The sequence below is a fragment of the Oncorhynchus mykiss genome, chromosome 12 (assembly GCF_057628025.1).
Source record: "Oncorhynchus mykiss isolate SJ-2025 chromosome 12, ASM5762802v1, whole genome shotgun sequence".
Taxonomy (NCBI): Eukaryota; Metazoa; Chordata; class Actinopteri; order Salmoniformes; family Salmonidae; genus Oncorhynchus; species Oncorhynchus mykiss.
In genome coordinates this window covers 3,942,444-3,968,906 of record NC_143033.1, presented here as the reverse complement: position 1 = coordinate 3,968,906, position 26,463 = coordinate 3,942,444, and the positions used below count along the sequence as shown (strand labels likewise).

At 55.8% G+C, this 26,463-nt stretch overlaps 1 protein-coding gene across 1 annotated transcript in view; it reads right to left on the bottom strand.

Moving 5' to 3' along the window:
* Positions 1 to 506: 506 nt before the first annotated feature.
* LOC110536873 (SOSS complex subunit C) overlaps positions 507 to 26,463 on the bottom strand; it is a 32,347-nt gene continuing 6,390 nt past the window's right edge. Inside the window, exons 3-4 of the mRNA XM_036936742.2 lie at positions 1,460 to 1,535; positions 507 to 1,113 (exon numbers count right to left, since the gene is read on the bottom strand). Coding sequence (XP_036792637.1) covers positions 994 to 1,113; positions 1,460 to 1,535 — 196 coding nt within the window. The 3' untranslated portion in view covers positions 507 to 993. The remainder of the gene's footprint in view (positions 1,114 to 1,459; positions 1,536 to 26,463) is intronic.

The following is a 26,463-nucleotide window of genomic DNA, read 5'->3' as shown; positions in this document are numbered from 1 at the left end:
AACAACCAATGGACCAGTCGTTTACAATAGAATCAAAGCATTTCATTTCCTAATCGTAATCAACTAGTGAGACCGTTGTAAAAGATCAGGCCATTCTCAGCCTGCTGTGTTGGTGGTTTTGTCTTGACACCATGGAGCCACTTAACTGGTTTTATAATTCACCTCTACACACATACTTCCAATCACCAGGAAATTGTGTTTTTTGGGGGTTTTGAAATAGCTTTACTGTTTGAAAGATTGTGTTGGAGCCTCGTTTTTAACGTATAGACTGCTCTACGTGGATGTAGACTATACCCACGCAAATGTGACTGTTTACTCAGAGTGCTACCCAACGTAGCTTCCATGCAATAATATAGTTTTTACATTGGGACTCTTTTGGTTGCAAAAAATGGAGACAGAAAATTACCATATTACAATTTATCCGGTTTCATTAAAAAATGTGTTTTCTGTCTACAAAGGCAAATCTATATTGAACAAAAAACAGAAACGCAACAACTTTAAAAGAGTTGAGTCAATTTAAATGAATTTATTAGGCCCTACTCTATGGATTTCACATGACTGGGCAGGGGCACAGCCATGGGTGGACCTGGTAGGGCATAGGCCCACCGACTGGGGAGTCAGGCCCAGCCAACCAGAATGAGTTTTTCCTCAAAGGGCTTGCTTTATTACAGACCACAATACTCCTCAGTTTCATCAGCTGTCAGTTTTAAAGTTAACAAAACTTCTCCATTTGTCATTTCCTGGAAGGTCTGGTGGTGAGTGTGAGAGAAAGAGAGACCAGTTCTTCCGGAAGGGAAGAGACAGAGCAGTTCATGTTCTGAAACGCAGCGGGTGGCCTACAATTTCATATCACCTCTGACCAGAATATCGACAGCCAATTTCAGGTAATTTCCGGACGATTCTACATGTCGATTCGACAACACCAAACAGCTGATCTGTAACACACCATGGTCAACTGCTACTTCTAGCCGTCGGTCTTTCTGCCATGTTTTCTTAAAGGTTCTGTAGTTCTGCTGCTGGAGGTGGGTCTGGTTGTGGCAGCACGGGGAGGATCAGGTTCCCGAAGGACGAGTCTTGAGTGATGAAGAAACCAGAAGAGTGTGTATGGGCATGCTGTAACAACAACAACAACAACAACAACAACACAAGGAAGATGAGTTACACAATAATGTACGAGAACAATAACCGCGGCAACCAGGGAGCCTTAGTCGGACAGTACAGCAACAAACTTCACTTCCTGTGTATACAGAGAGCAGTGTGGCTCTGGAGCCACCTATAAGCTACCCAAGGGCCCTGTTAAAAATCCCAGATCTGAAGTGGTTGGATTGGTCTAAGTTACAGTGTGGTCACCTCGCTTACATCCGTCCAATCACTTATAGATCTATGCCTACTTAAAACGGAAACAAGGAAGGAAGGAAGGATGCATTTCTGAAGTTCTACAACGAGGTCAAGACCTTACCTGCAGAGCTGCTTCCTGCTGGGCAGCGATGTGCTGCTGCTCAGTGTGGTCTCTGAAGGCTTTATTCAGGACAGGTCTGGAGAGAGGGATGGGGGGGTAGAGGTCAGGGGTCACACGCGTCACTGAATCAAGGTATGCATCCCAAATAGCACCATATTCCCTATATAGTACATGTACTACTTTTGAGTTTTGACCAGAGGCTTATGGGCCCTGGTCTATAGTAGAACACTGGGAGTGGGCCCTGATCTATAGTAGAACACTGGTTAGTGGGCCCTGGTCAATAGTAGAACACTGTTTAGTGGGCCCTGATCTATAGTAGAACACTGGTTAGTGGGCCCTGGTCAATAGCAGAACACTGGGAGTGGGCCCTGGTCTATAGCAGAACACTGGCAGTGGGCCCTGGTCTATAGTAGAACACTGGGATCGGGACCTGGTCTATAGCAGAACACTGGGAGTGGGCTCTGGTCTATAGTAGAACATTGGGAGTGGGCCCTGGTCTATAGCAGAACATTGGGAGTGGGCCCTGGTCTATAGCAGAACACTGGCAGTGGGCCCTGGTCTATAGTAGAACACTGGGATCGGGACCTGGTCTATAGCAGAACACTGGGAGTGGGCTCTGGTCTATAGTAGAACACTGGGAGTGGGCCCTGGTCTATAGTAGAACACTGGCAGTGGGCCCTGGTCTATAGCAGAACACTGGGAGTGGGCCCTGGTCAGTAGCAGAACACTGGGAGTGGGCCCTGGTCAGTAGCAGAACACTGGGAGTGGGCCCTGGTCAGTAGCAGAACACTGGGAGTGGGCCCTGGTCAGTAGCAGAACACTGGGAGTGGGCCCTGGTCAGTAGCAGAACACTGGGAAGTGGGCCCTGGTCTATAGTAGAACACTGGGAGGTGGGCCCTGGTCTATAGTAGAACACTGGGAGGTGGGCTCTGGTCTATAGTAGAACACTGGGAGGTGGGCCCTGGTCTATAGCAGAACACTGGGAGTGGGCCCTGGTCTATAGCAGAACACTGGGAGTGGGCCCTGGTCTATTGTAGAACACTGGGAGTGGGCCCTGGTCTATAGCAGAACACTGGGAGTGGGCCCTGGTCTATAGTAGAACACTGGGAGTGGGCCCTGGTCTATAGTAGAACACTGGGAGTGGGCCCTGGTCTATAGTAGAACACTGGGAGTGGGCCCTGGTCTATAGTAGAACACTGGGAGTGGGCCCTGGTCTATAGTAGAACACTGGGAGTGGGCCCTGGTCTATAGTAGAACACTGGCAGTGGGCCCTGGTCTATAGCAGAACACTGGGAGTGGGCCTGGTCTATAGCAAAACACTGGGAGTGGGCCCTGGTCTAAAGCAAAACACTGGGAGTGGGCCCTGGTCTATAGTAGAACACTGGGAGTGGGCCCTGGTCTATAGCAGAACACTGGGAGTGGGCCCTGGTCTATAGCAGAACACTGGCAGTGGGCCCTGGACAATAGCAGAACATTGGGAGTGGGCCCTGGTCTATAGCAGAACACTGGGAGTGGGCCCTGGTCTATAGCAGAACACTGGGAGTGGGCCCTGGTCTATAGTAGAACACTGGGAGTGGGCCCTGGTCTATAGCAGAACACTGGAAGTGGGCCCTGGTCTATAGCAGAACACTGGGAGTGGGCCCTGGTCTAAAGCAAAACACTAGGAGGTGGGCCCTGGTCTAAAGCAAAACACTGGGAGTGGGCCCTGGTCTATAGTAGAACACTGGGAGTAGGCCCTGGTCTATAGTAGAACACTGGGAGTGGGCCCTGGTCTATAGTAGAACACTGGCAGTGGGCCCTGGTCTATAGCAGAACACTGGGAGTGGGCCCTGGTCTATAGCAAAACACTGGGAGTGGGCCCTGGTCTAAAGCAAAACACTGGGAGTGGGCCCTGGTCTATAGTAGAACACTGGGAGTGGGCCCTGGTCTATAGCAGAACACTGGGAGTGGGCCCTGGTCTATAGCAGAACACTGGCAGTGGGCCCTGGACAATAGCAGAACATTGGGAGTGGGCCCTGGTCTATAGCAGAACACTGGGAGTGGGCCCTGGTCTATAGTAGAACATTGGGAGTGGGCCCTGGTCTATAGCAGAACACTGGGAGTGGGCCCTGGTCTATAGCAGAACACTGGCAGTGGGCCCTGGTCAATAGCAGAACACTGGGAGTGGGCCCTGGTCTATAGTAGATTACTGGGAAGTGGGCCCTGGTCTATAGTAGAACACTGGCAGTGGGCCCTGGTCTATAGCAGAACACTGGGAGTGGGCCCTGGTCTATAGTAGAACATTGGGAGTGGGCCCTGGTCTATAGTAGAACACTGGGAGTGGGCCCTGGTCTATAGTAGATTACTGGGAAGTGGGCCCTGGTCTATAGTAGAACACTGGCAGTGGGCCCTGGTCTATAGCAGAACATTGGGAGTGGGCCCTGGTCTATAGCAGAACACTGGGAGTGGGCCCTGGTCTATAGCAGAACATTGGGAGTGGGCCCTGGTCTATAGCAAAACACTGGGAGGTGGGCCCTGGTCTAAAGCAAAACACTGGGAGTGGGCCCTGGTCTATAGTAGAACACTGGCAGTGGGCCCTGGTCAATAGCAGAAGAGTGGGAGTGGGCCCTGGTCTATAGCAGAACAGTGGGAGTGGGCCCTGGTCTATAGCAGAACACTGGGAGTGGGCCCTGGTCTATAGCAGAACACTGGCAGTGGGCCCTGGTCTATAGCAGAACACTGGCAGTGGGCCCTGGTCTATAGCAGAACACTGGGAGTGGGCTCTGGTCTATAGCAGAACACTGGGAGTGGGCCCTGGTCCATAGCAAAACACTGGGAGGTGGGCCCTGGTCTATAGCAAAACACTGGGAGTGGACCCTGGTCTATAGCAGAACACTGGGAGTGGGCCCTGGTTTATAGTAGAACCCTGGGAGTGGGCCCTGGTCTATAGCAGAACACGGAGTGGGCCCTGGTCTACAGTAGAACACTGGGAGTGGGCCCTGGTCTATAGCAGAACAGTGGGAGTGGGCCCTGGTCAATAGCAGAACAGTGGGAGTGGGCCCTGGTCTATAGTAGAACAGTGGGAGTGGGCCCTGGTCTATAGCAGAACACGGAGTGGGCCCTGGTCTATAGCAGAACACTGGGAGGTGGGCCCTGGTCTATAGCAGAACACTGGCAGTGGGCCCTAGTCTATAGCAAAACACTGGGAGGTGGGCCCTGGTCTAAAGCAAAACACTGGGAGTAGACCCTGGTCTATAGCAGAACACTGGGAGTGGGCCCTGGTCTATAGCAGAACACTGGGAGTGGGACCTGGTCTATAGCAGAACACTGGGAGTGGGCCCTGGTCTATAGCAGAACACGGAGTGGGCCCTGGTCTATAGCAGAACAATGGGAGCGGGCCCTGGTCTATAGCAGAACACTGGGAGTGGGCTTTGGTCTGTAGTAGAACACTGGCAGTGGGCCCTGGTCAATAGCAGAACACTGGGAGTGGGCCCTGGTCTATAGTAGAACACTTGGAGGTGGGCCCTGGTCTATAGCAGAACACTGGGAGTGGACCCTGGTCTATAGCAGAACACGGAGTGGGCCCTGGTCTATAGCAGAACACTGGGAGTGGGCCCTGGTCTATAGCAGAACAATGGGAGTGGGCCCTGGTCAATAGCAGAAGAGTGGGAGTGGGCCCTGGTCTATAGCAGAACAGTGGGAGTGGGCCATGGTCTATAGCAGAACACTGGGAGTGGGCCCTGGTCTATAGCAGAACACTGGCAGTGGGCCCTGGTCTATAGCAGAACACTGGCAGTGGGCCCTGGTCTATAGCAGAACACTGGGAGTGGGCTCTGGTCTATAGCAGAACACTGGGAGTGGGCCCTGGTCCATAGCAAAACACTGGGAGGTGGGCCCTGGTCTATAGCAAAACACTGGGAGTGGACCCTGGTCTATAGCAGAACACTGGGAGTGGGCCCTGGTTTATAGTAGAACCCTGGGAGTGGGCCCTGGTCTATAGCAGAACACGGAGTGGGCCCTGGTCTACAGTAGAACACTGGGAGTGGGCCCTGGTCTATAGCAGAACAGTGGGAGTGGGCCCTGGTCAATAGCAGAACAGTGGGAGTGGGCCCTGGTCTATAGTAGAACAGTGGGAGTGGGCCCTGGTCTATAGCAGAACACGGAGTGGGCCCTGGTCTATAGCAGAACACTGGGAGGTGGGCCCTGGTCTATAGCAGAACACTGGCAGTGGGCCCTAGTCTATAGCAAAACACTGGGAGGTGGGCCCTGGTCTAAAGCAAAACACTGGGAGTAGACCCTGGTCTATAGCAGAACACTGGGAGTGGGCCCTGGTCTATAGCAGAACACTGGGAGTGGGACCTGGTCTATAGCAGAACACTGGGAGTGGGCCCTGGTCTATAGCAGAACACGGAGTGGGCCCTGGTCTATAGCAGAACAATGGGAGCGGGCCCTGGTCTATAGCAGAACACTGGGAGTGGGCTTTGGTCTGTAGTAGAACACTGGCAGTGGGCCCTGGTCAATAGCAGAACACTGGGAGTGGGCCCTGGTCTATAGTAGAACACTTGGAGGTGGGCCCTGGTCTATAGCAGAACACTGGGAGTGGACCCTGGTCTATAGCAGAACACGGAGTGGGCCCTGGTCTATAGCAGAACACTGGGAGTGGGCCCTGGTCTATAGCAGAACAATGGGAGTGGGCCCTGGTCTATAGCAGAACAATGGGAGTGGGCCCTGGTCTATAGCAGAACACTGGGAGTGGGCCCTGGTCTATAGCAGAACACACGGAGTGGGACCTGGTCTATAGCAAAACACTGGGAGTGGGCCCTGGTCTATAGCAGAACACTGGGAGTGGGCCCTGGTCTATAGCAGAACACTGGGAGTGGGCCCTGGTCTATTGCAGAACACTGGCAGTGGGCCCTGGTCTATAGTAGAACACTGGCAGTGGGCCCTGGTCTATAGCAGAACACTGGGAGTGGGCCCTGGTCTATAGTAGAACACTGGGAGTGGGCCCTGGTCAGTAGCAGAACACTGGGGGTGGGCCCTGGTCAATAGCAGACCACTGGGGGTGGGCCCTGGTCAATAGCAGAACACTGGGGGTGGGCCCTGGTCTATAGTAGAACACTGGCAGTGGGCACTGGTCTATAGTAGAACACTGGGAGTGGGCCCTGGTCTATAGCAGAACACTGGGAGTGGGCCCTGGTCTATAGCAGAACACTGGGAGTGGGCCCTGGTCAAAAGTAGAACACTGGCAGTGGGCCCTGGTCTATAGCAGAACACTGGCAGTGGGCCCTGGTCTATAGCAGAACACTGGCAGTGGGCCCTGGTCTATAGCAAAACACTGGGAGGTGGGCCCTGGTCTAAAGCAAAACACTGGGAGTAGACCCTGGTCTATAGCAGAACACTGGGAGTGGGCCCTGGTCTATAGCAGAACACTGGGAGTGGGACCTGGTCTATAGCAGAACACTGGGAGTGGGACCTGGTCTATAGCAGAACACTGGGAGTGGGACCTGGTCTATAGCAGAACTCTGGGAGTGGGACCTGGCCTATAGCAGAACACTGGGAGTGGGCCCTGGTCTGAAGCAGAACACTGGGAGGTGGGCCCTGGTCAATAGCAGAACAGTGGGACTGGGCCCTGGTCTATAGCAGAACAGTGGGAGCGGGCCCTGGTCTATAGCAGAACAATGGGAGTGGGCCCTGGTCTATAGCAGAACACTGGGAGTGGGCCCTGGTCTATAGCAGAACACTGGGAGTGGGCCCTGGTCTATAGTAAAACACTGGGAGGTGGGCCCTAGTCTATAGCAAAACTGGGAGTGGACCCTGGTCTATAGCAGAACACTGGCAGTGGGCCCTGGTCAATAGCAGAAGAGTGGGAGTGGGCCCTGGTCTATAGCAGAACAGTGGGAGTGGGCCCTGGTCTATAGCAGAACACTGGGAGTGGGCCCTGGTCTATAGCAGAACACTGGCAGTGGGCCCTGGTCTATAGCAGAACACTGGCAGTGGGCCCTGGTCTATAGCAGAACACTGGGAGTGGGCTCTGGTCTATAGCAGAACACTGGGAGTGGGCCCTGGTCCATAGCAAAACACTGGGAGGTGGGCCCTGGTCTATAGCAAAACACTGGGAGTGGACCCTGGTCTATAGCAGAACACTGGGAGTGGGCCCTGGTTTATAGTAGAACCCTGGGAGTGGGCCCTGGTCTATAGCAGAACACGGAGTGGGCCCTGGTCTACAGTAGAACACTGGGAGTGGGCCCTGGTCTATAGCAGAACAGTGGGAGTGGGCCCTGGTCAATAGCAGAACAGTGGGAGTGGGCCCTGGTCTATAGTAGAACAGTGGGAGTGGGCCCTGGTCTATAGCAGAACACGGAGTGGGCCCTGGTCTATAGCAGAACACTGGGAGGTGGGCCCTGGTCTATAGCAGAACACTGGCAGTGGGCCCTAGTCTATAGCAAAACACTGGGAGGTGGGCCCTGGTCTAAAGCAAAACACTGGGAGTAGACCCTGGTCTATAGCAGAACACTGGGAGTGGGCCCTGGTCTATAGCAGAACACTGGGAGTGGGACCTGGTCTATAGCAGAACACTGGGAGTGGGCCCTGGTCTATAGCAGAACACGGAGTGGGCCCTGGTCTATAGCAGAACAATGGGAGCGGGCCCTGGTCTATAGCAGAACACTGGGAGTGGGCTTTGGTCTGTAGTAGAACACTGGCAGTGGGCCCTGGTCAATAGCAGAACACTGGGAGTGGGCCCTGGTCTATAGTAGAACACTTGGAGGTGGGCCCTGGTCTATAGCAGAACACTGGGAGTGGACCCTGGTCTATAGCAGAACACGGAGTGGGCCCTGGTCTATAGCAGAACACTGGGAGTGGGCCCTGGTCTATAGCAGAACAATGGGAGTGGGCCCTGGTCTATAGCAGAACAATGGGAGTGGGCCCTGGTCTATAGCAGAACACTGGGAGTGGGCCCTGGTCTATAGCAGAACACACGGAGTGGGACCTGGTCTATAGCAAAACACTGGGAGTGGGCCCTGGTCTATAGCAGAACACTGGGAGTGGGCCCTGGTCTATAGCAGAACACTGGGAGTGGGCCCTGGTCTATTGCAGAACACTGGCAGTGGGCCCTGGTCTATAGTAGAACACTGGCAGTGGGCCCTGGTCTATAGCAGAACACTGGGAGTGGGCCCTGGTCTATAGTAGAACACTGGGAGTGGGCCCTGGTCAGTAGCAGAACACTGGGGGTGGGCCCTGGTCAATAGCAGACCACTGGGGGTGGGCCCTGGTCAATAGCAGAACACTGGGGGTGGGCCCTGGTCTATAGTAGAACACTGGCAGTGGGCACTGGTCTATAGTAGAACACTGGGAGTGGGCCCTGGTCTATAGCAGAACACTGGGAGTGGGCCCTGGTCTATAGCAGAACACTGGGAGTGGGCCCTGGTCAAAAGTAGAACACTGGCAGTGGGCCCTGGTCTATAGCAGAACACTGGCAGTGGGCCCTGGTCTATAGCAGAACACTGGCAGTGGGCCCTGGTCTATAGCAAAACACTGGGAGGTGGGCCCTGGTCTAAAGCAAAACACTGGGAGTAGACCCTGGTCTATAGCAGAACACTGGGAGTGGGCCCTGGTCTATAGCAGAACACTGGGAGTGGGACCTGGTCTATAGCAGAACACTGGGAGTGGGACCTGGTCTATAGCAGAACACTGGGAGTGGGACCTGGTCTATAGCAGAACTCTGGGAGTGGGACCTGGCCTATAGCAGAACACTGGGAGTGGGCCCTGGTCTGAAGCAGAACACTGGGAGGTGGGCCCTGGTCAATAGCAGAACAGTGGGACTGGGCCCTGGTCTATAGCAGAACAGTGGGAGCGGGCCCTGGTCTATAGCAGAACAATGGGAGTGGGCCCTGGTCTATAGCAGAACACTGGGAGTGGGCCCTGGTCTATAGCAGAACACTGGGAGTGGGCCCTGGTCTATAGTAAAACACTGGGAGGTGGGCCCTAGTCTATAGCAAAACTGGGAGTGGACCCTGGTCTATAGCAGAACACTGGCAGTGGGCCCTGGTCAATAGCAGAAGAGTGGGAGTGGGCCCTGGTCTATAGCAGAACAGTGGGAGTGGGCCCTGGTCTATAGCAGAACACTGGGAGTGGGCCCTGGTCTATAGCAGAACACTGGCAGTGGGCCCTGGTCTATAGCAGAACACTGGCAGTGGGCCCTGGTCTATAGCAGAACACTGGGAGTGGGCTCTGGTCTATAGCAGAACACTGGGAGTGGGCCCTGGTCCATAGCAAAACACTGGGAGGTGGGCCCTGGTCTATAGCAAAACACTGGGAGTGGACCCTGGTCTATAGCAGAACACTGGGAGTGGGCCCTGGTTTATAGTAGAACCCTGGGAGTGGGCCCTGGTCTATAGCAGAACACGGAGTGGGCCCTGGTCTACAGTAGAACACTGGGAGTGGGCCCTGGTCTATAGCAGAACAGTGGGAGTGGGCCCTGGTCAATAGCAGAACAGTGGGAGTGGGCCCTGGTCTATAGTAGAACAGTGGGAGTGGGCCCTGGTCTATAGCAGAACACGGAGTGGGCCCTGGTCTATAGCAGAACACTGGGAGGTGGGCCCTGGTCTATAGCAGAACACTGGCAGTGGGCCCTAGTCTATAGCAAAACACTGGGAGGTGGGCCCTGGTCTAAAGCAAAACACTGGGAGTGGGCCCTGGTCTATAGCAGAACACGGAGTGGGCCCTGGTCTATAGCAGAACAATGGGAGCGGGCCCTGGTCTATAGCAGAACACTGGGAGTGGGCTTTGGTCTGTAGTAGAACACTGGCAGTGGGCCCTGGTCAATAGCAGAACACTGGGAGTGGGCCCTGGTCTATAGTAGAACACTTGGAGGTGGGCCCTGGTCTATAGCAGAACACTGGCAGTGGGCCCTGGTCTATAGCAAAACACTAGGAGGTGGGCCCTGGTCTAAAGCAAAACACTGGGAGTGGACCCTGGTCTATAGCAGAACACTGGGAGTGGGACCTGGTCTATAGCAGAACACTGGGAGTGGGACCTGGTGTATAGCAGAACACTGGGAGTGGGACCTGGTCTATAGCAGAACACTGGGAGTGGTCTATAGCCTGGCAGAACACTGGGAGTGGGACCTGGTCTATAGCAGAACACTGGGAGAGGGCCCTGGTCTATAGCAGAACACTGGGAGGTGGGCCCTGGTCAATAGCAGAACAGTGGGAGTGGGCCCTGGTCTATAGCAGAACAGTGGGAGTGGGCCCTGGTCTATAGTAGAACACTGGCAGTGGGCCCTGGTCTATAGTAGAACACTGGCAGTGGGCCCTGGTCTATAGCAGAACACGGAGTGGGCCCTGGTCTATAGCAGAACAGTGGGAGCGGGCCCTGGTCTATAGCAGAACACTGGGAGTGGGCTCTGGTCTGTAGTAGAACACTGGCAGTGGGCCCTAGTCTATAGCAAAACACTGGGAGGTGGGCCCTGGTCTAAAGCAAAACACTGGGAGTAGACCCTGGTCTATAGCAGAACACTGGGAGTGGGCCCTGGTCTATAGCAGAACACTGGGAGTGGGACCTGGTCTATAGCAGAACACTGGGAGTGGGCCCTGGTCTATAGCAGAACACGGAGTGGGCCCTGGTCTATAGCAGAACAATGGGAGCGGGCCCTGGTCTATAGCAGAACACTGGGAGTGGGCTTTGGTCTGTAGTAGAACACTGGCAGTGGGCCCTGGTCAATAGCAGAACACTGGGAGTGGGCCCTGGTCTATAGTAGAACACTTGGAGGTGGGCCCTGGTCTATAGCAGAACACTGGGAGTGGACCCTGGTCTATAGCAGAACACGGAGTGGGCCCTGGTCTATAGCAGAACACTGGGAGTGGGCCCTGGTCTATAGCAGAACAATGGGAGTGGGCCCTGGTCAATAGCAGAAGAGTGGGAGTGGGCCCTGGTCTATAGCAGAACAGTGGGAGTGGGCCATGGTCTATAGCAGAACACTGGGAGTGGGCCCTGGTCTATAGCAGAACACTGGCAGTGGGCCCTGGTCTATAGCAGAACACTGGCAGTGGGCCCTGGTCTATAGCAGAACACTGGGAGTGGGCTCTGGTCTATAGCAGAACACTGGGAGTGGGCCCTGGTCCATAGCAAAACACTGGGAGGTGGGCCCTGGTCTATAGCAAAACACTGGGAGTGGACCCTGGTCTATAGCAGAACACTGGGAGTGGGCCCTGGTTTATAGTAGAACCCTGGGAGTGGGCCCTGGTCTATAGCAGAACACGGAGTGGGCCCTGGTCTACAGTAGAACACTGGGAGTGGGCCCTGGTCTATAGCAGAACAGTGGGAGTGGGCCCTGGTCAATAGCAGAACAGTGGGAGTGGGCCCTGGTCTATAGTAGAACAGTGGGAGTGGGCCCTGGTCTATAGCAGAACACGGAGTGGGCCCTGGTCTATAGCAGAACACTGGGAGGTGGGCCCTGGTCTATAGCAGAACACTGGCAGTGGGCCCTAGTCTATAGCAAAACACTGGGAGGTGGGCCCTGGTCTAAAGCAAAACACTGGGAGTAGACCCTGGTCTATAGCAGAACACTGGGAGTGGGCCCTGGTCTATAGCAGAACACTGGGAGTGGGACCTGGTCTATAGCAGAACACTGGGAGTGGGCCCTGGTCTATAGCAGAACACGGAGTGGGCCCTGGTCTATAGCAGAACAATGGGAGCGGGCCCTGGTCTATAGCAGAACACTGGGAGTGGGCTTTGGTCTGTAGTAGAACACTGGCAGTGGGCCCTGGTCAATAGCAGAACACTGGGAGTGGGCCCTGGTCTATAGTAGAACACTTGGAGGTGGGCCCTGGTCTATAGCAGAACACTGGGAGTGGACCCTGGTCTATAGCAGAACACGGAGTGGGCCCTGGTCTATAGCAGAACACTGGGAGTGGGCCCTGGTCTATAGCAGAACAATGGGAGTGGGCCCTGGTCTATAGCAGAACAATGGGAGTGGGCCCTGGTCTATAGCAGAACACTGGGAGTGGGCCCTGGTCTATAGCAGAACACACGGAGTGGGACCTGGTCTATAGCAAAACACTGGGAGTGGGCCCTGGTCTATAGCAGAACACTGGGAGTGGGCCCTGGTCTATAGCAGAACACTGGGAGTGGGCCCTGGTCTATTGCAGAACACTGGCAGTGGGCCCTGGTCTATAGTAGAACACTGGCAGTGGGCCCTGGTCTATAGCAGAACACTGGGAGTGGGCCCTGGTCTATAGTAGAACACTGGGAGTGGGCCCTGGTCAGTAGCAGAACACTGGGGGTGGGCCCTGGTCAATAGCAGACCACTGGGGGTGGGCCCTGGTCAATAGCAGAACACTGGGGGTGGGCCCTGGTCTATAGTAGAACACTGGCAGTGGGCACTGGTCTATAGTAGAACACTGGGAGTGGGCCCTGGTCTATAGCAGAACACTGGGAGTGGGCCCTGGTCTATAGCAGAACACTGGGAGTGGGCCCTGGTCAAAAGTAGAACACTGGCAGTGGGCCCTGGTCTATAGCAGAACACTGGCAGTGGGCCCTGGTCTATAGCAGAACACTGGCAGTGGGCCCTGGTCTATAGCAAAACACTGGGAGGTGGGCCCTGGTCTAAAGCAAAACACTGGGAGTAGACCCTGGTCTATAGCAGAACACTGGGAGTGGGCCCTGGTCTATAGCAGAACACTGGGAGTGGGACCTGGTCTATAGCAGAACACTGGGAGTGGGACCTGGTCTATAGCAGAACACTGGGAGTGGGACCTGGTCTATAGCAGAACTCTGGGAGTGGGACCTGGCCTATAGCAGAACACTGGGAGTGGGCCCTGGTCTGAAGCAGAACACTGGGAGGTGGGCCCTGGTCAATAGCAGAACAGTGGGACTGGGCCCTGGTCTATAGCAGAACAGTGGGAGCGGGCCCTGGTCTATAGCAGAACAATGGGAGTGGGCCCTGGTCTATAGCAGAACACTGGGAGTGGGCCCTGGTCTATAGCAGAACACTGGGAGTGGGCCCTGGTCTATAGTAAAACACTGGGAGGTGGGCCCTAGTCTATAGCAAAACTGGGAGTGGACCCTGGTCTATAGCAGAACACTGGCAGTGGGCCCTGGTCAATAGCAGAAGAGTGGGAGTGGGCCCTGGTCTATAGCAGAACAGTGGGAGTGGGCCCTGGTCTATAGCAGAACACTGGGAGTGGGCCCTGGTCTATAGCAGAACACTGGCAGTGGGCCCTGGTCTATAGCAGAACACTGGCAGTGGGCCCTGGTCTATAGCAGAACACTGGGAGTGGGCTCTGGTCTATAGCAGAACACTGGGAGTGGGCCCTGGTCCATAGCAAAACACTGGGAGGTGGGCCCTGGTCTATAGCAAAACACTGGGAGTGGACCCTGGTCTATAGCAGAACACTGGGAGTGGGCCCTGGTTTATAGTAGAACCCTGGGAGTGGGCCCTGGTCTATAGCAGAACACGGAGTGGGCCCTGGTCTACAGTAGAACACTGGGAGTGGGCCCTGGTCTATAGCAGAACAGTGGGAGTGGGCCCTGGTCAATAGCAGAACAGTGGGAGTGGGCCCTGGTCTATAGTAGAACAGTGGGAGTGGGCCCTGGTCTATAGCAGAACACGGAGTGGGCCCTGGTCTATAGCAGAACACTGGGAGGTGGGCCCTGGTCTATAGCAGAACACTGGCAGTGGGCCCTAGTCTATAGCAAAACACTGGGAGGTGGGCCCTGGTCTAAAGCAAAACACTGGGAGTAGACCCTGGTCTATAGCAGAACACTGGGAGTGGGCCCTGGTCTATAGCAGAACACTGGGAGTGGGACCTGGTCTATAGCAGAACACTGGGAGTGGGCCCTGGTCTATAGCAGAACACGGAGTGGGCCCTGGTCTATAGCAGAACAATGGGAGCGGGCCCTGGTCTATAGCAGAACACTGGGAGTGGGCTTTGGTCTGTAGTAGAACACTGGCAGTGGGCCCTGGTCAATAGCAGAACACTGGGAGTGGGCCCTGGTCTATAGTAGAACACTTGGAGGTGGGCCCTGGTCTATAGCAGAACACTGGGAGTGGACCCTGGTCTATAGCAGAACACGGAGTGGGCCCTGGTCTATAGCAGAACACTGGGAGTGGGCCCTGGTCTATAGCAGAACAATGGGAGTGGGCCCTGGTCTATAGCAGAACAATGGGAGTGGGCCCTGGTCTATAGCAGAACACTGGGAGTGGGCCCTGGTCTATAGCAGAACACACGGAGTGGGACCTGGTCTATAGCAAAACACTGGGAGTGGGCCCTGGTCTATAGCAGAACACTGGGAGTGGGCCCTGGTCTATAGCAGAACACTGGGAGTGGGCCCTGGTCTATTGCAGAACACTGGCAGTGGGCCCTGGTCTATAGTAGAACACTGGCAGTGGGCCCTGGTCTATAGCAGAACACTGGGAGTGGGCCCTGGTCTATAGTAGAACACTGGGAGTGGGCCCTGGTCAGTAGCAGAACACTGGGGGTGGGCCCTGGTCAATAGCAGACCACTGGGGGTGGGCCCTGGTCAATAGCAGAACACTGGGGGTGGGCCCTGGTCTATAGTAGAACACTGGCAGTGGGCACTGGTCTATAGTAGAACACTGGGAGTGGGCCCTGGTCTATAGCAGAACACTGGGAGTGGGCCCTGGTCTATAGCAGAACACTGGGAGTGGGCCCTGGTCAAAAGTAGAACACTGGCAGTGGGCCCTGGTCTATAGCAGAACACTGGCAGTGGGCCCTGGTCTATAGCAGAACACTGGCAGTGGGCCCTGGTCTATAGCAAAACACTGGGAGGTGGGCCCTGGTCTAAAGCAAAACACTGGGAGTAGACCCTGGTCTATAGCAGAACACTGGGAGTGGGCCCTGGTCTATAGCAGAACACTGGGAGTGGGACCTGGTCTATAGCAGAACACTGGGAGTGGGACCTGGTCTATAGCAGAACACTGGGAGTGGGACCTGGTCTATAGCAGAACTCTGGGAGTGGGACCTGGCCTATAGCAGAACACTGGGAGTGGGCCCTGGTCTGAAGCAGAACACTGGGAGGTGGGCCCTGGTCAATAGCAGAACAGTGGGACTGGGCCCTGGTCTATAGCAGAACAGTGGGAGCGGGCCCTGGTCTATAGCAGAACAATGGGAGTGGGCCCTGGTCTATAGCAGAACACTGGGAGTGGGCCCTGGTCTATAGCAGAACACTGGGAGTGGGCCCTGGTCTATAGTAAAACACTGGGAGGTGGGCCCTAGTCTATAGCAAAACTGGGAGTGGACCCTGGTCTATAGCAGAACACTGGCAGTGGGCCCTGGTCAATAGCAGAAGAGTGGGAGTGGGCCCTGGTCTATAGCAGAACAGTGGGAGTGGGCCCTGGTCTATAGCAGAACACTGGGAGTGGGCCCTGGTCTATAGCAGAACACTGGCAGTGGGCCCTGGTCTATAGCAGAACACTGGCAGTGGGCCCTGGTCTATAGCAGAACACTGGGAGTGGGCTCTGGTCTATAGCAGAACACTGGGAGTGGGCCCTGGTCCATAGCAAAACACTGGGAGGTGGGCCCTGGTCTATAGCAAAACACTGGGAGTGGACCCTGGTCTATAGCAGAACACTGGGAGTGGGCCCTGGTTTATAGTAGAACCCTGGGAGTGGGCCCTGGTCTATAGCAGAACACGGAGTGGGCCCTGGTCTACAGTAGAACACTGGGAGTGGGCCCTGGTCTATAGCAGAACAGTGGGAGTGGGCCCTGGTCAATAGCAGAACAGTGGGAGTGGGCCCTGGTCTATAGTAGAACAGTGGGAGTGGGCCCTGGTCTATAGCAGAACACGGAGTGGGCCCTGGTCTATAGCAGAACACTGGGAGGTGGGCCCTGGTCTATAGCAGAACACTGGCAGTGGGCCCTAGTCTATAGCAAAACACTGGGAGGTGGGCCCTGGTCTAAAGCAAAACACTGGGAGTGGGCCCTGGTCTATAGCAGAACACGGAGTGGGCCCTGGTCTATAGCAGAACAATGGGAGCGGGCCCTGGTCTATAGCAGAACACTGGGAGTGGGCTTTGGTCTGTAGTAGAACACTGGCAGTGGGCCCTGGTCAATAGCAGAACACTGGGAGTGGGCCCTGGTCTATAGTAGAACACTTGGAGGTGGGCCCTGGTCTATAGCAGAACACTGGCAGTGGGCCCTGGTCTATAGCAAAACACTAGGAGGTGGGCCCTGGTCTAAAGCAAAACACTGGGAGTGGACCCTGGTCTATAGCAGAACACTGGGAGTGGGACCTGGTCTATAGCAGAACACTGGGAGTGGGACCTGGTGTATAGCAGAACACTGGGAGTGGGACCTGGTCTATAGCAGAACACTGGGAGTGGTCTATAGCCTGGCAGAACACTGGGAGTGGGACCTGGTCTATAGCAGAACACTGGGAGAGGGCCCTGGTCTATAGCAGAACACTGGGAGGTGGGCCCTGGTCAATAGCAGAACAGTGGGAGTGGGCCCTGGTCTATAGCAGAACAGTGGGAGTGGGCCCTGGTCTATAGTAGAACACTGGCAGTGGGCCCTGGTCTATAGTAGAACACTGGCAGTGGGCCCTGGTCTATAGCAGAACACGGAGTGGGCCCTGGTCTATAGCAGAACAGTGGGAGCGGGCCCTGGTCTATAGCAGAACACTGGGAGTGGGCTCTGGTCTGTAGTAGAACACTGGCAGTGGGCCCTGGTCAATAGCAGAACACTGGGAGTGGGCCCTGGTCTATAGTAGAACACTTGGAGATGGGCCCTTGTCTATTGTAGAACACTGGGAGTGGGCCCTGGTCTATAGCAGAACACTGGGAGGTGGGCCCTGGTCTATAGCAGAACACTGTCAGTGGGCCCTGGTCTATAGCAAAACACTAGGAGGTGGGCCCTGGTCTATAGTAAAACACTGGGAGGTGGGCCCTAGTCTATAGCAAAACTGGGAGTGGACCCTGGTCTATAGCAGAACACTGGCAGTGGGCCCTGGTCAATAGCAGAAGAGTGGGAGTGGGCCCTGGTCTATAGCAGAACAGTGGGAGTGGGCCCTGGTCTATAGCAGAACACTGGGAGTGGGCCCTGGTCTATAGCAGAACACTGGCAGTGGGCCCTGGTCTATAGCAGAACACTGGCAGTGGGCCCTGGTCTATAGCAGAACACTGGGAGTGGGCTCTGGTCTATAGCAGACCACTGGGAGTGGGCCCTGGTCTATAGCAAAACACTGGGAGGTGGGCCCTGGTCTATAGCAAAACACTGGGAGTGGACCCTGGTCTATAGCAGAACACTGGGAGTGGGCCCTGGTTTATAGTAGAACACTGGGAGTGGGCCCTGGTCTATAGCAGAACACGGAGTGGGCCCTGGTCTATAGCAGAACACGGAGTGGGCCCTGGTCTACAGTAGAACACTGGGAGTGGGCCCTGGTCTATAGCAGAACACGGAGTGGGCCCTGGTCTATAGCAGAACACTGGCAGTGGGCCCTGGTCTATAGCAGAACAGTGGGAGCGGGCCCTGGTCTATAGCAGAACACGGAGCGGGCCCTGGTCTATAGCAGAACACGGAGTGGGCCCTGGTCTATAGCAGAACAATGTGAGTGGGCCCTGGTCTATAGCAGAACAATGTGAGTGGGCCCTGGTCTATAGCAGAACAATGGGAGTGGGCCCTGGTCTATAGCAGAACACTGGGAGTGGGCCCTGGTCTATAGCAGAACACTGGGAGTGGGCCCTGGTCTATAGTAGAACACTGGGAGTGGGCCCTGGTCTATAGCAGAACACTGGGAGTGGGACCTGGTCTATAGCAGAACACTGGGAGTGGGACCTGGTCTATAGCAAAACACACGGAGTGGGACCTGGTCTATAGCAGAACACGGAGTGGGCCCTGGTCTATAGCAGAACACTGGCAGTGGGCCCTGGACTATAGCAGAACAGTGGGAGCGGGCCCTGGTCTATAGCAGAACACGGAGTGGGCCCTGGTCTATAGCAGAACACTGGGAGTGGGCCCTGGTCTATAGCAGAACAATGGGAGTGGGCCCTGGTCTATAGCAGAACAATGGGAGTGGGCCCTGGTCTATAGCAGAACACTGGGAGTGGGCCCTGGTCTATAGCAGAACACTGGGAGTGGGCCCTGGTCTATAGTAGAACACTGGGAGTGGGCCCTGGTCTATAGCAGAACACTGGGAGTGGGACCTGGTCTATAGCAGAACACTGGGAGTGGGACCTGGTCTATAGCAGAACACTGGGAGTGGGACCTGGTCTATAGCAGAACACTGGGAGTGGGCCCTGGTCTATAGCAAAACACTGGGAGGTGGGCCCTGGTCTATAGCAAAACACTGGGAGTGGACCCTGGTCTATAGCAGAACACTGGGAGTGGGCCCTGGTCTATAGCAGAACAGTGGGAGTGGACCCTGGTCTATAGCAGAACACTGGGAGTGGACCCTGGTCTATAGCAGAACACGGAGTGGGCCCTGGTCTATAGCAGAACACTGGGAGTGGGCCCTGGTCTATAGCAGAACAATGGGAGTGGGCCCTGGTCTATAGCAGAACAATGGGAGTGGGCCCTGGTCTATAGCAGAACACTGGGAGTGGGCCCTGGTCTATAGCAGAACACACGGAGTGGGACCTGGTCTATAGCAAAACACTGGGAGTGGGCCCTGGTCTATAGCAGAACACTGGGAGTGGGCCCTGGTCTATAGCAGAACACTGGGAGTGGGCCCTGGTCTATTGCAGAACACTGGCAGTGGGCCCTGGTCTATAGTAGAACACTGGGAGTGGGCCCTGGTCAGTAGCAGAACACTGGGAGTGGACCCTGGTCTATAGCAGAACACTGGGAGTGGACCCTGGTCTATAGCAGAACACGGAGTGGGCCCTGGTCTATAGCAGAACACGGAGTGGGCCCTGGTCTATAGCAGAACACTGGGAGTGGGCCCTGGTCTATAGCAGAACAATGGGAGTGGGCCCTGGTCTATAGCAGAACAATGGGAGTGGGCCCTGGTCTATAGCAGAACACTGGGAGTGGGCCCTGGTCTATAGCAGAACACACGGAGTGGGACCAGGTCTATAGCAAAACACTGGGAGTGGGCCCTGGTCTATAGCAGAACACTGGGAGTGGGCCCTGGTCTATAGCAGAACACTGGGAGTGGGCCCTGGTCTATTGCAGAACACTGGCAGTGGGCCCTGGTCTATAGTAGAACACTGGGAGTGGGCCCTGGTCAGTAGCAGAACACTGGGAGTGGACCCTGGTCTATAGCAGAACACTGGGAGTGGACCCTGGTCTATAGCAGAACACGGAGTGGGCCCTGGTCTATAGCAGAACACTGGGAGTGGGCCCTGGTCTATAGCAGAACAATGGGAGTGGGCCCTGGTCTATAGCAGAACAATGGGAGTGGGCCCTGGTCTATAGCAGAACACTGGGAGTGGGCCCTGGTCTATAGCAGAACACACGGAGTGGGACCTGGTCTATAGCAAAACACTGGGAGTGGGCCCTGGTCTATAGCAGAACACTGGGAGTGGGCCCTGGTCTATAGCAGAACAGTGGGAGCGGGCCCTGGTCTATAGCAGAACACGGAGTGGGCCCTGGTCTATAGCAGAACACGGAGTGGGCCCTGGTCTATAGCAGAACAATGGGAGTGGGCCCTGGTCTATAGCAAAACAATGGGAGTGGGCCCTGGTCTATAGCAGAACACTGGGAGTGGGCCCTGGTCTATAGCAGAACACTGGGAGTGGACCCTGGTCTATAGCAGAACACTGGGAGTGGACCCTGGTCTATAGCAGAACACGGAGTGGGCCCTGGTCTATAGCAGAACACTGGGAGTGGGCCCTGGTCTATAGCAGAACAATGGGAGTGGGCCCTGGTCTATAGCAGAACAATGGGAGTGGGCCCTGGTCTATAGCAGAACACTGGGAGTGGGCCCTGGTCTATAGCAGAACACACGGAGTGGGACCTGGTCTATAGCAAAACACTGGGAGTGGGCCCTGGTCTATAGCAGAACACTGGGAGTGGGCCCTGGTCTATAGCAGAACACTGGGAGTGGGCCCTGGTCTATTGCAGAACACTGGCAGTGGGCCCTGGTCTATAGTAGAACACTGGCAGTGGGCCCTGGTCTATAGCAGAACACTGGGAGTGGGCCCTGGTCTATAGTAGAACACTGGGAGTGGGCCCTGGTCAGTAGCAGAACACTGGGGGTGGGCCCTGGTCAATAGCAGACCACTGGGGGTGGGACCTGGTCAATAGCAGAACACTGGGGGTGGGCCCTGGTCTATAGTAGAACACTGGCAGTGGGCACTGGTCTATAGTAGAACACTGGGAGTGGGCCCTGGTCTATAGCAGAACACTGGGAGTGGGCCCTGGTCTATAGCAGAACACTGGGAGTGGGCCCTGGTCAAAAGTAGAACACTGGCAGTGGGCCCTGGTCTATAGCAGAACACTGGTAGTGGGCCCTGGTCTATAGCAGAACACTGGCAGTGGGCCCTGGTCTATAGCAAAACACTGGGAGGTGGGCCCTGGTCTAAAGCAAAACACTGGGAGTAGACCCTGGTCTATAGCAGAACACTGGGAGTGGGCCCTGGTCTATAGCAGAACACTGGGAGTGGGACCTGGTCTATAGCAGAACACTGGGAGTGGGACCTGGTCTATAGCAGAACACTGGGAGTGGGACCTGGTCTATAGCAGAACTCTGGGAGTGGGACCTGGCCTATAGCAGAACACTGGGAGTGGGCCCTGGTCTGAAGCAGAACACTGGGAGTGGGACCTGGTCTATAGCAGAACACTGGGAGTGGGCCCTGGTCTATAGCAGAACACTGGGAGTGGGCCCTGGTCTATAGTAAAACACTGGGAGGTGGGCCCTAGTCTATAGCAAAACTGGGAGTGGACCCTGGTCTATAGCAGAACACTGGCAGTGGGCCCTGGTCAATAGCAGAAGAGTGGGAGTGGGCCCTGGTCTATAGCAGAACAGTGGGAGTGGGCCCTGGTCTATAGCAGAACACTGGGAGTGGGCCCTGGTCTATAGCAGAACACTGGCAGTGGGCCCTGGTCTATAGCAGAACACTGGCAGTGGGCCCTGGTCTATAGCAGAACACTGGGAGTGGGCTCTGGTCTATAGCAGAACACTGGGAGTGGGCCCTGGTCCATAGCAAAACACTGGGAGGTGGGCCCTGGTCTATAGCAAAACACTGGGAGTGGACCCTGGTCTATAGCAGAACACTGGGAGTGGGCCCTGGTTTATAGTAGAACCCTGGGAGTGGGCCCTGGTAAATAGCAGAACACGGAGTGGGCCCTGGTCTACAGTAGAACACTGGGAGTGGGCCCTGGTCTATAGCAGAACACGGAGTGGGCCCTGGTCTATAGCAGAACACTGGCAGTGGGCCCTGGTCTATAGCAGAACAGTGGGAGCGGGCCCTGGTCTATAGCAGAACACGGAGTGGGCCCTGGTCTATAGCAGAACAATGGGAGTGGACCCTGGTCTATAGCAGAACAATGGGAGTGGGCCCTGGTCTATAGCAGAACACTGGGAGTGGGCCCTGGTCTATAGCAGAACACTGGGAGTGGGCCCTGGTCTATAGTAGAACACTGGGAGTGGGCCCTGGTCTATAGCAGAACACTGGGAGTGGGACCTGGTCTATAGCAGAACACTGGGAGTGGGACCTGGTCTATAGCAAAGCACACGGAGTGGGACCTGGTCTATAGCAGAACACGGAGTGGGCCCTGGTCTATAGCAGAACACTGGGAGTGGGCCCTGGACTATAGCAGAACACTGGGAGTGGGACCTGGTCTATAGCAAAACACACGGAGTGGGACCTGGTCTATAGCAGAACACGGAGTGGGCCCTGGTCTATAGCAGAACACTGGCAGTGGGCCCTGGACTACAGCAGAACAGTGGGAGCGGGCCCTGGTCTATAGCAGAACACGGAGTGGGCCCTGGTCTATAGCAGAACACTGGGAGTGGGCCCTGGTTTATAGTAGAACACTGGGAGTGGGCCCTGGTCTATAGCAGAACACGGAGTGGGCCCTGGTCTATAGCAGAACACGGAGTGGGCCCTGGTCTACAGTAGAACACTGGGAGTGGGCCCTGGTCTATAGCAGAACACGGAGTGGGCCCTGGTCTATAGCAGAACACTGGCAGTGGGCCCTGGTCTATAGCAGAACAGTGGGAGCGGGCCCTGGTCTATAGCAGAACACGGAGTGGGCCCTGGTCTATAGCAGAACAATGGGAGTGGGCCCTGGTCTATAGCAGAACAATGGGAGTGGGCCCTGGTCTATAGCAGAACACTGGGAGTGGGCCCTGGTCTATAGCAGAACACTGGGAGTGGGCCCTGGTCTATAGTAGAACACTGGGAGTGGGCCCTGGTCTATAGCAGAACACTGGGAGTGGGACCTGGTCTATAGCAGAACACTGGGAGTGGGACCTGGTCTATAGCAAAACACACGGAGTGGGACCTGGTCTATAGCAGAACACGGAGTGGGCCCTGGTCTATAGCAGAACACTGGCAGTGGGCCCTGGACTATAGCAGAACAGTGGGAGCGGGCCCTGGTCTATAGCAGAACACGGAGTGGGCCCTGGTCTATAGCAGAACACTGGGAGTGGGCCCTGGTCTATAGCAGAACAATGGGAGTGGGCCCTGGTCTATAGCAGAACAATGGGAGTGGGCCCTGGTCTATAGCAGAACACTGGGAGTGGGCCCTGGTCTATAGCAGAACACTGGGAGTGGGCCCTGGTCTATAGTAGAACACTGGGAGTGGGCCCTGGTCTATAGCAGAACACTGGGAGTGGGACCTGGTCTATAGCAGAACACTGGGAGTGGGACCTGGTCTATAGCAGAACACTGGGAGTGGGACCTGGTCTATAGCAGAACACTGGGAGTGGGCCCTGGTCTATAGCAAAACACTGGGAGGTGGGCCCTGGTCTATAGCAAAACACTGGGAGTGGACCCTGGTCTATAGCAGAACACTGGGAGTGGGCCCTGGTCTATAGCAGAACAGTGGGAGTGGACCCTGGTCTATAGCAGAACACTGGGAGTGGACCCTGGTCTATAGCAGAACACGGAGTGGGCCCTGGTCTATAGCAGAACACTGGGAGTGGGCCCTGGTCTATAGCAGAACAATGGGAGTGGGCCCTGGTCTATAGCAGAACAATGGGAGTGGGCCCTGGTCTATAGCAGAACACTGGGAGTGGGCCCTGGTCTATAGCAGAACACACGGAGTGGGACCTGGTCTATAGCAAAACACTGGGAGTGGGCCCTGGTCTATAGCAGAACACTGGGAGTGGGCCCTGGTCTATAGCAGAACACTGGGAGTGGGCCCTGGTCTATTGCAGAACACTGGCAGTGGGCCCTGGTCTATAGTAGAACACTGGGAGTGGGCCCTGGTCAGTAGCAGAACACTGGGAGTGGACCCTGGTCTATAGCAGAACACTGGGAGTGGACCCTGGTCTATAGCAGAACACGGAGTGGGCCCTGGTCTATAGCAGAACACGGAGTGGGCCCTGGTCTATAGCAGAACACTGGGAGTGGGCCCTGGTCTATAGCAGAACAATGGGAGTGGGCCCTGGTCTATAGCAGAACAATGGGAGTGGGCCCTGGTCTATAGCAGAACACTGGGAGTGGACCCTGGTCTATAGCAGAACACTGGGAGTGGACCCTGGTCTATAGCAGAACACAGAGTGGGCCCTGGTCTATAGCAGAACACTGGGAGTGGGCCCTGGTCTATAGCAGAACAATGGGAGTGGGCCCTGGTCTATAGCAGAACAATGGGAGTGGGCCCTGGTCTATAGCAGAACACTGGGAGTGGGCCCTGGTCTATAGCAGAACACACGGAGTGGGACCTGGTCTATAGCAAAACACTGGGAGTGGGCCCTGGTCTATAGCAGAACACTGGGAGTGGGCCCTGGTCTATAGCAGAACACTGGGAGTGGGCCCTGGTCTATTGCAGAACACTGGCAGTGGGCCCTGGTCTATAGTAGAACACTGGGAGTGGGCCCTGGTCAGTAGCAGAACACTGGGAGTGGGCCCTGGTCTATAGCAGAACACTGGCAGTGGGCCATGGTCTATAGCAGAACACTGGCAGTGGGCCCTGGTCTATAGCAGAACACTGGCAGTGGGCCCTGGTCTATAGCAGAACACTGGGAGTGGGCCCTGGTCTATAGTAGAACACTGGGAGTGGGCCCTGGTCAGTAGCAGAACACTGGGGGTGGGCCCTGGTCAATAGCAGACCACTGGGGGTGGGCCCTGGTCAATAGCAGAACACTGGGGGTGGGCCCTGGTCTATAGTAGAACACTGGCAGTGGGCACTGGTCTATAGTAGAACACTGGGAGTGGGCCCTGGTCTATAGCAGAACACTGGGAGTGGGCCCTGGTCTATAGCAGAACACTGGGAGTGGGCCCTGGTCAAAAGTAGAACACTGGCAGTGGGCCCTGGTCTATAGCAGAACACTGGCAGTGGGCCCTGGTCTATAGCAGAACACTGGCAGTGGGCCCTGGTCTATAGCAAAACACTGGGAGGTGGGCCCTGGTCTAAAGCAAAACACTGGGAGTAGACCCTGGTCTATAGCAGAACACTGGGAGTGGGCCCTGGTCTATAGCAGAACACTGGGAGTGGGACCTGGTCTATAGCAGAACACTGGGAGTGGGACCTGGTCTATAGCAGAACACTGGGAGTGGGACCTGGTCTATAGCAGAACTCTGGGAGTGGGACCTGGCCTATAGCAGAACACTGGGAGTGGGCCCTGGTCTGAAGCAGAACACTGGGAGGTGGGCCCTGGTCAATAGCAGAACAGTGGGACTGGGCCCTGGTCTATAGCAGAACAGTGGGAGCGGGCCCTGGTCTATAGCAGAACAATGGGAGTGGGCCCTGGTCTATAGCAGAACACTGGGAGTGGGCCCTGGTCTATAGCAGAACACTGGGAGTGGGCCCTGGTCTATAGTAAAACACTGGGAGGTGGGCCCTAGTCTATAGCAAAACTGGGAGTGGACCCTGGTCTATAGCAGAACACTGGCAGTGGGCCCTGGTCAATAGCAGAAGAGTGGGAGTGGGCCCTGGTCTATAGCAGAACAGTGGGACTGGGCCCTGGTCTATAGCAGAACACTGGGAGTGGGCCCTGGTCTATAGCAGAACACTGGCAGTGGGCCCTGGTCTATAGCAGAACACTGGCAGTGGGCCCTGGTCTATAGCAGAACACTGGGAGTGGGCTCTGGTCTATAGCAGAACACTGGGAGTGGGCCCTGGTCCATAGCAAAACACTGGGAGGTGGGTCCTGGTCTATAGCAAAACACTGGGAGTGGACCCTGGTCTATAGCAGAACACTGGGAGTGGGCCCTGGTTTATAGTAGAACCCTGGGAGTGGGCCCTGGTCTATAGCAGAACACGGAGTGGGCCCTGGTCTACAGTAGAACACTGGGAGTGGGCCCTGGTCTATAGCAGAACACGGAGTGGGCCCTGGTCTATAGCAGAACACTGGCAGTGGGCCCTGGTCTATAGCAGAACAGTGGGAGCGGGCCCTGGTCTATAGCAGAACACGGAGTGGGCCCTGGTCTATAGCAGAACAATGGGAGTGGGCCCTGGTCTATAGCAGAACAATGGGAGTGGGCCCTGGTCTATAGCAGAACACTGGGAGTGGGCCCTGGTCTATAGCAGAACACTGGGAGTGGGCCCTGGTCTATAGTAGAACACTGGGAGTGGGCCCTGGTCTATAGCAGAACACTGGGAGTGGGACCTGGTCTATAGCAGAACACTGGGAGTGGGACCTGGTCTATAGCAAAGCACACGGAGTGGGACCTGGTCTATAGCAGAACACGGAGTGGGCCCTGGTCTATAGCAGAACACTGGGAGTGGGCCCTGGACTATAGCAGAACACTGGGAGTGGGACCTGGTCTATAGCAAAACACACGGAGTGGGACCTGGTCTATAGCAGAACACGGAGTGGGCCCTGGTCTATAGCAGAACACTGGCAGTGGGCCCTGGACTACAGCAGAACAGTGGGAGCGGGCCCTGGTCTATAGCAGAACACGGAGTGGGCCCTGGTCTATAGCAGAACACTGGGAGTGGGCCCTGGTCTATAGC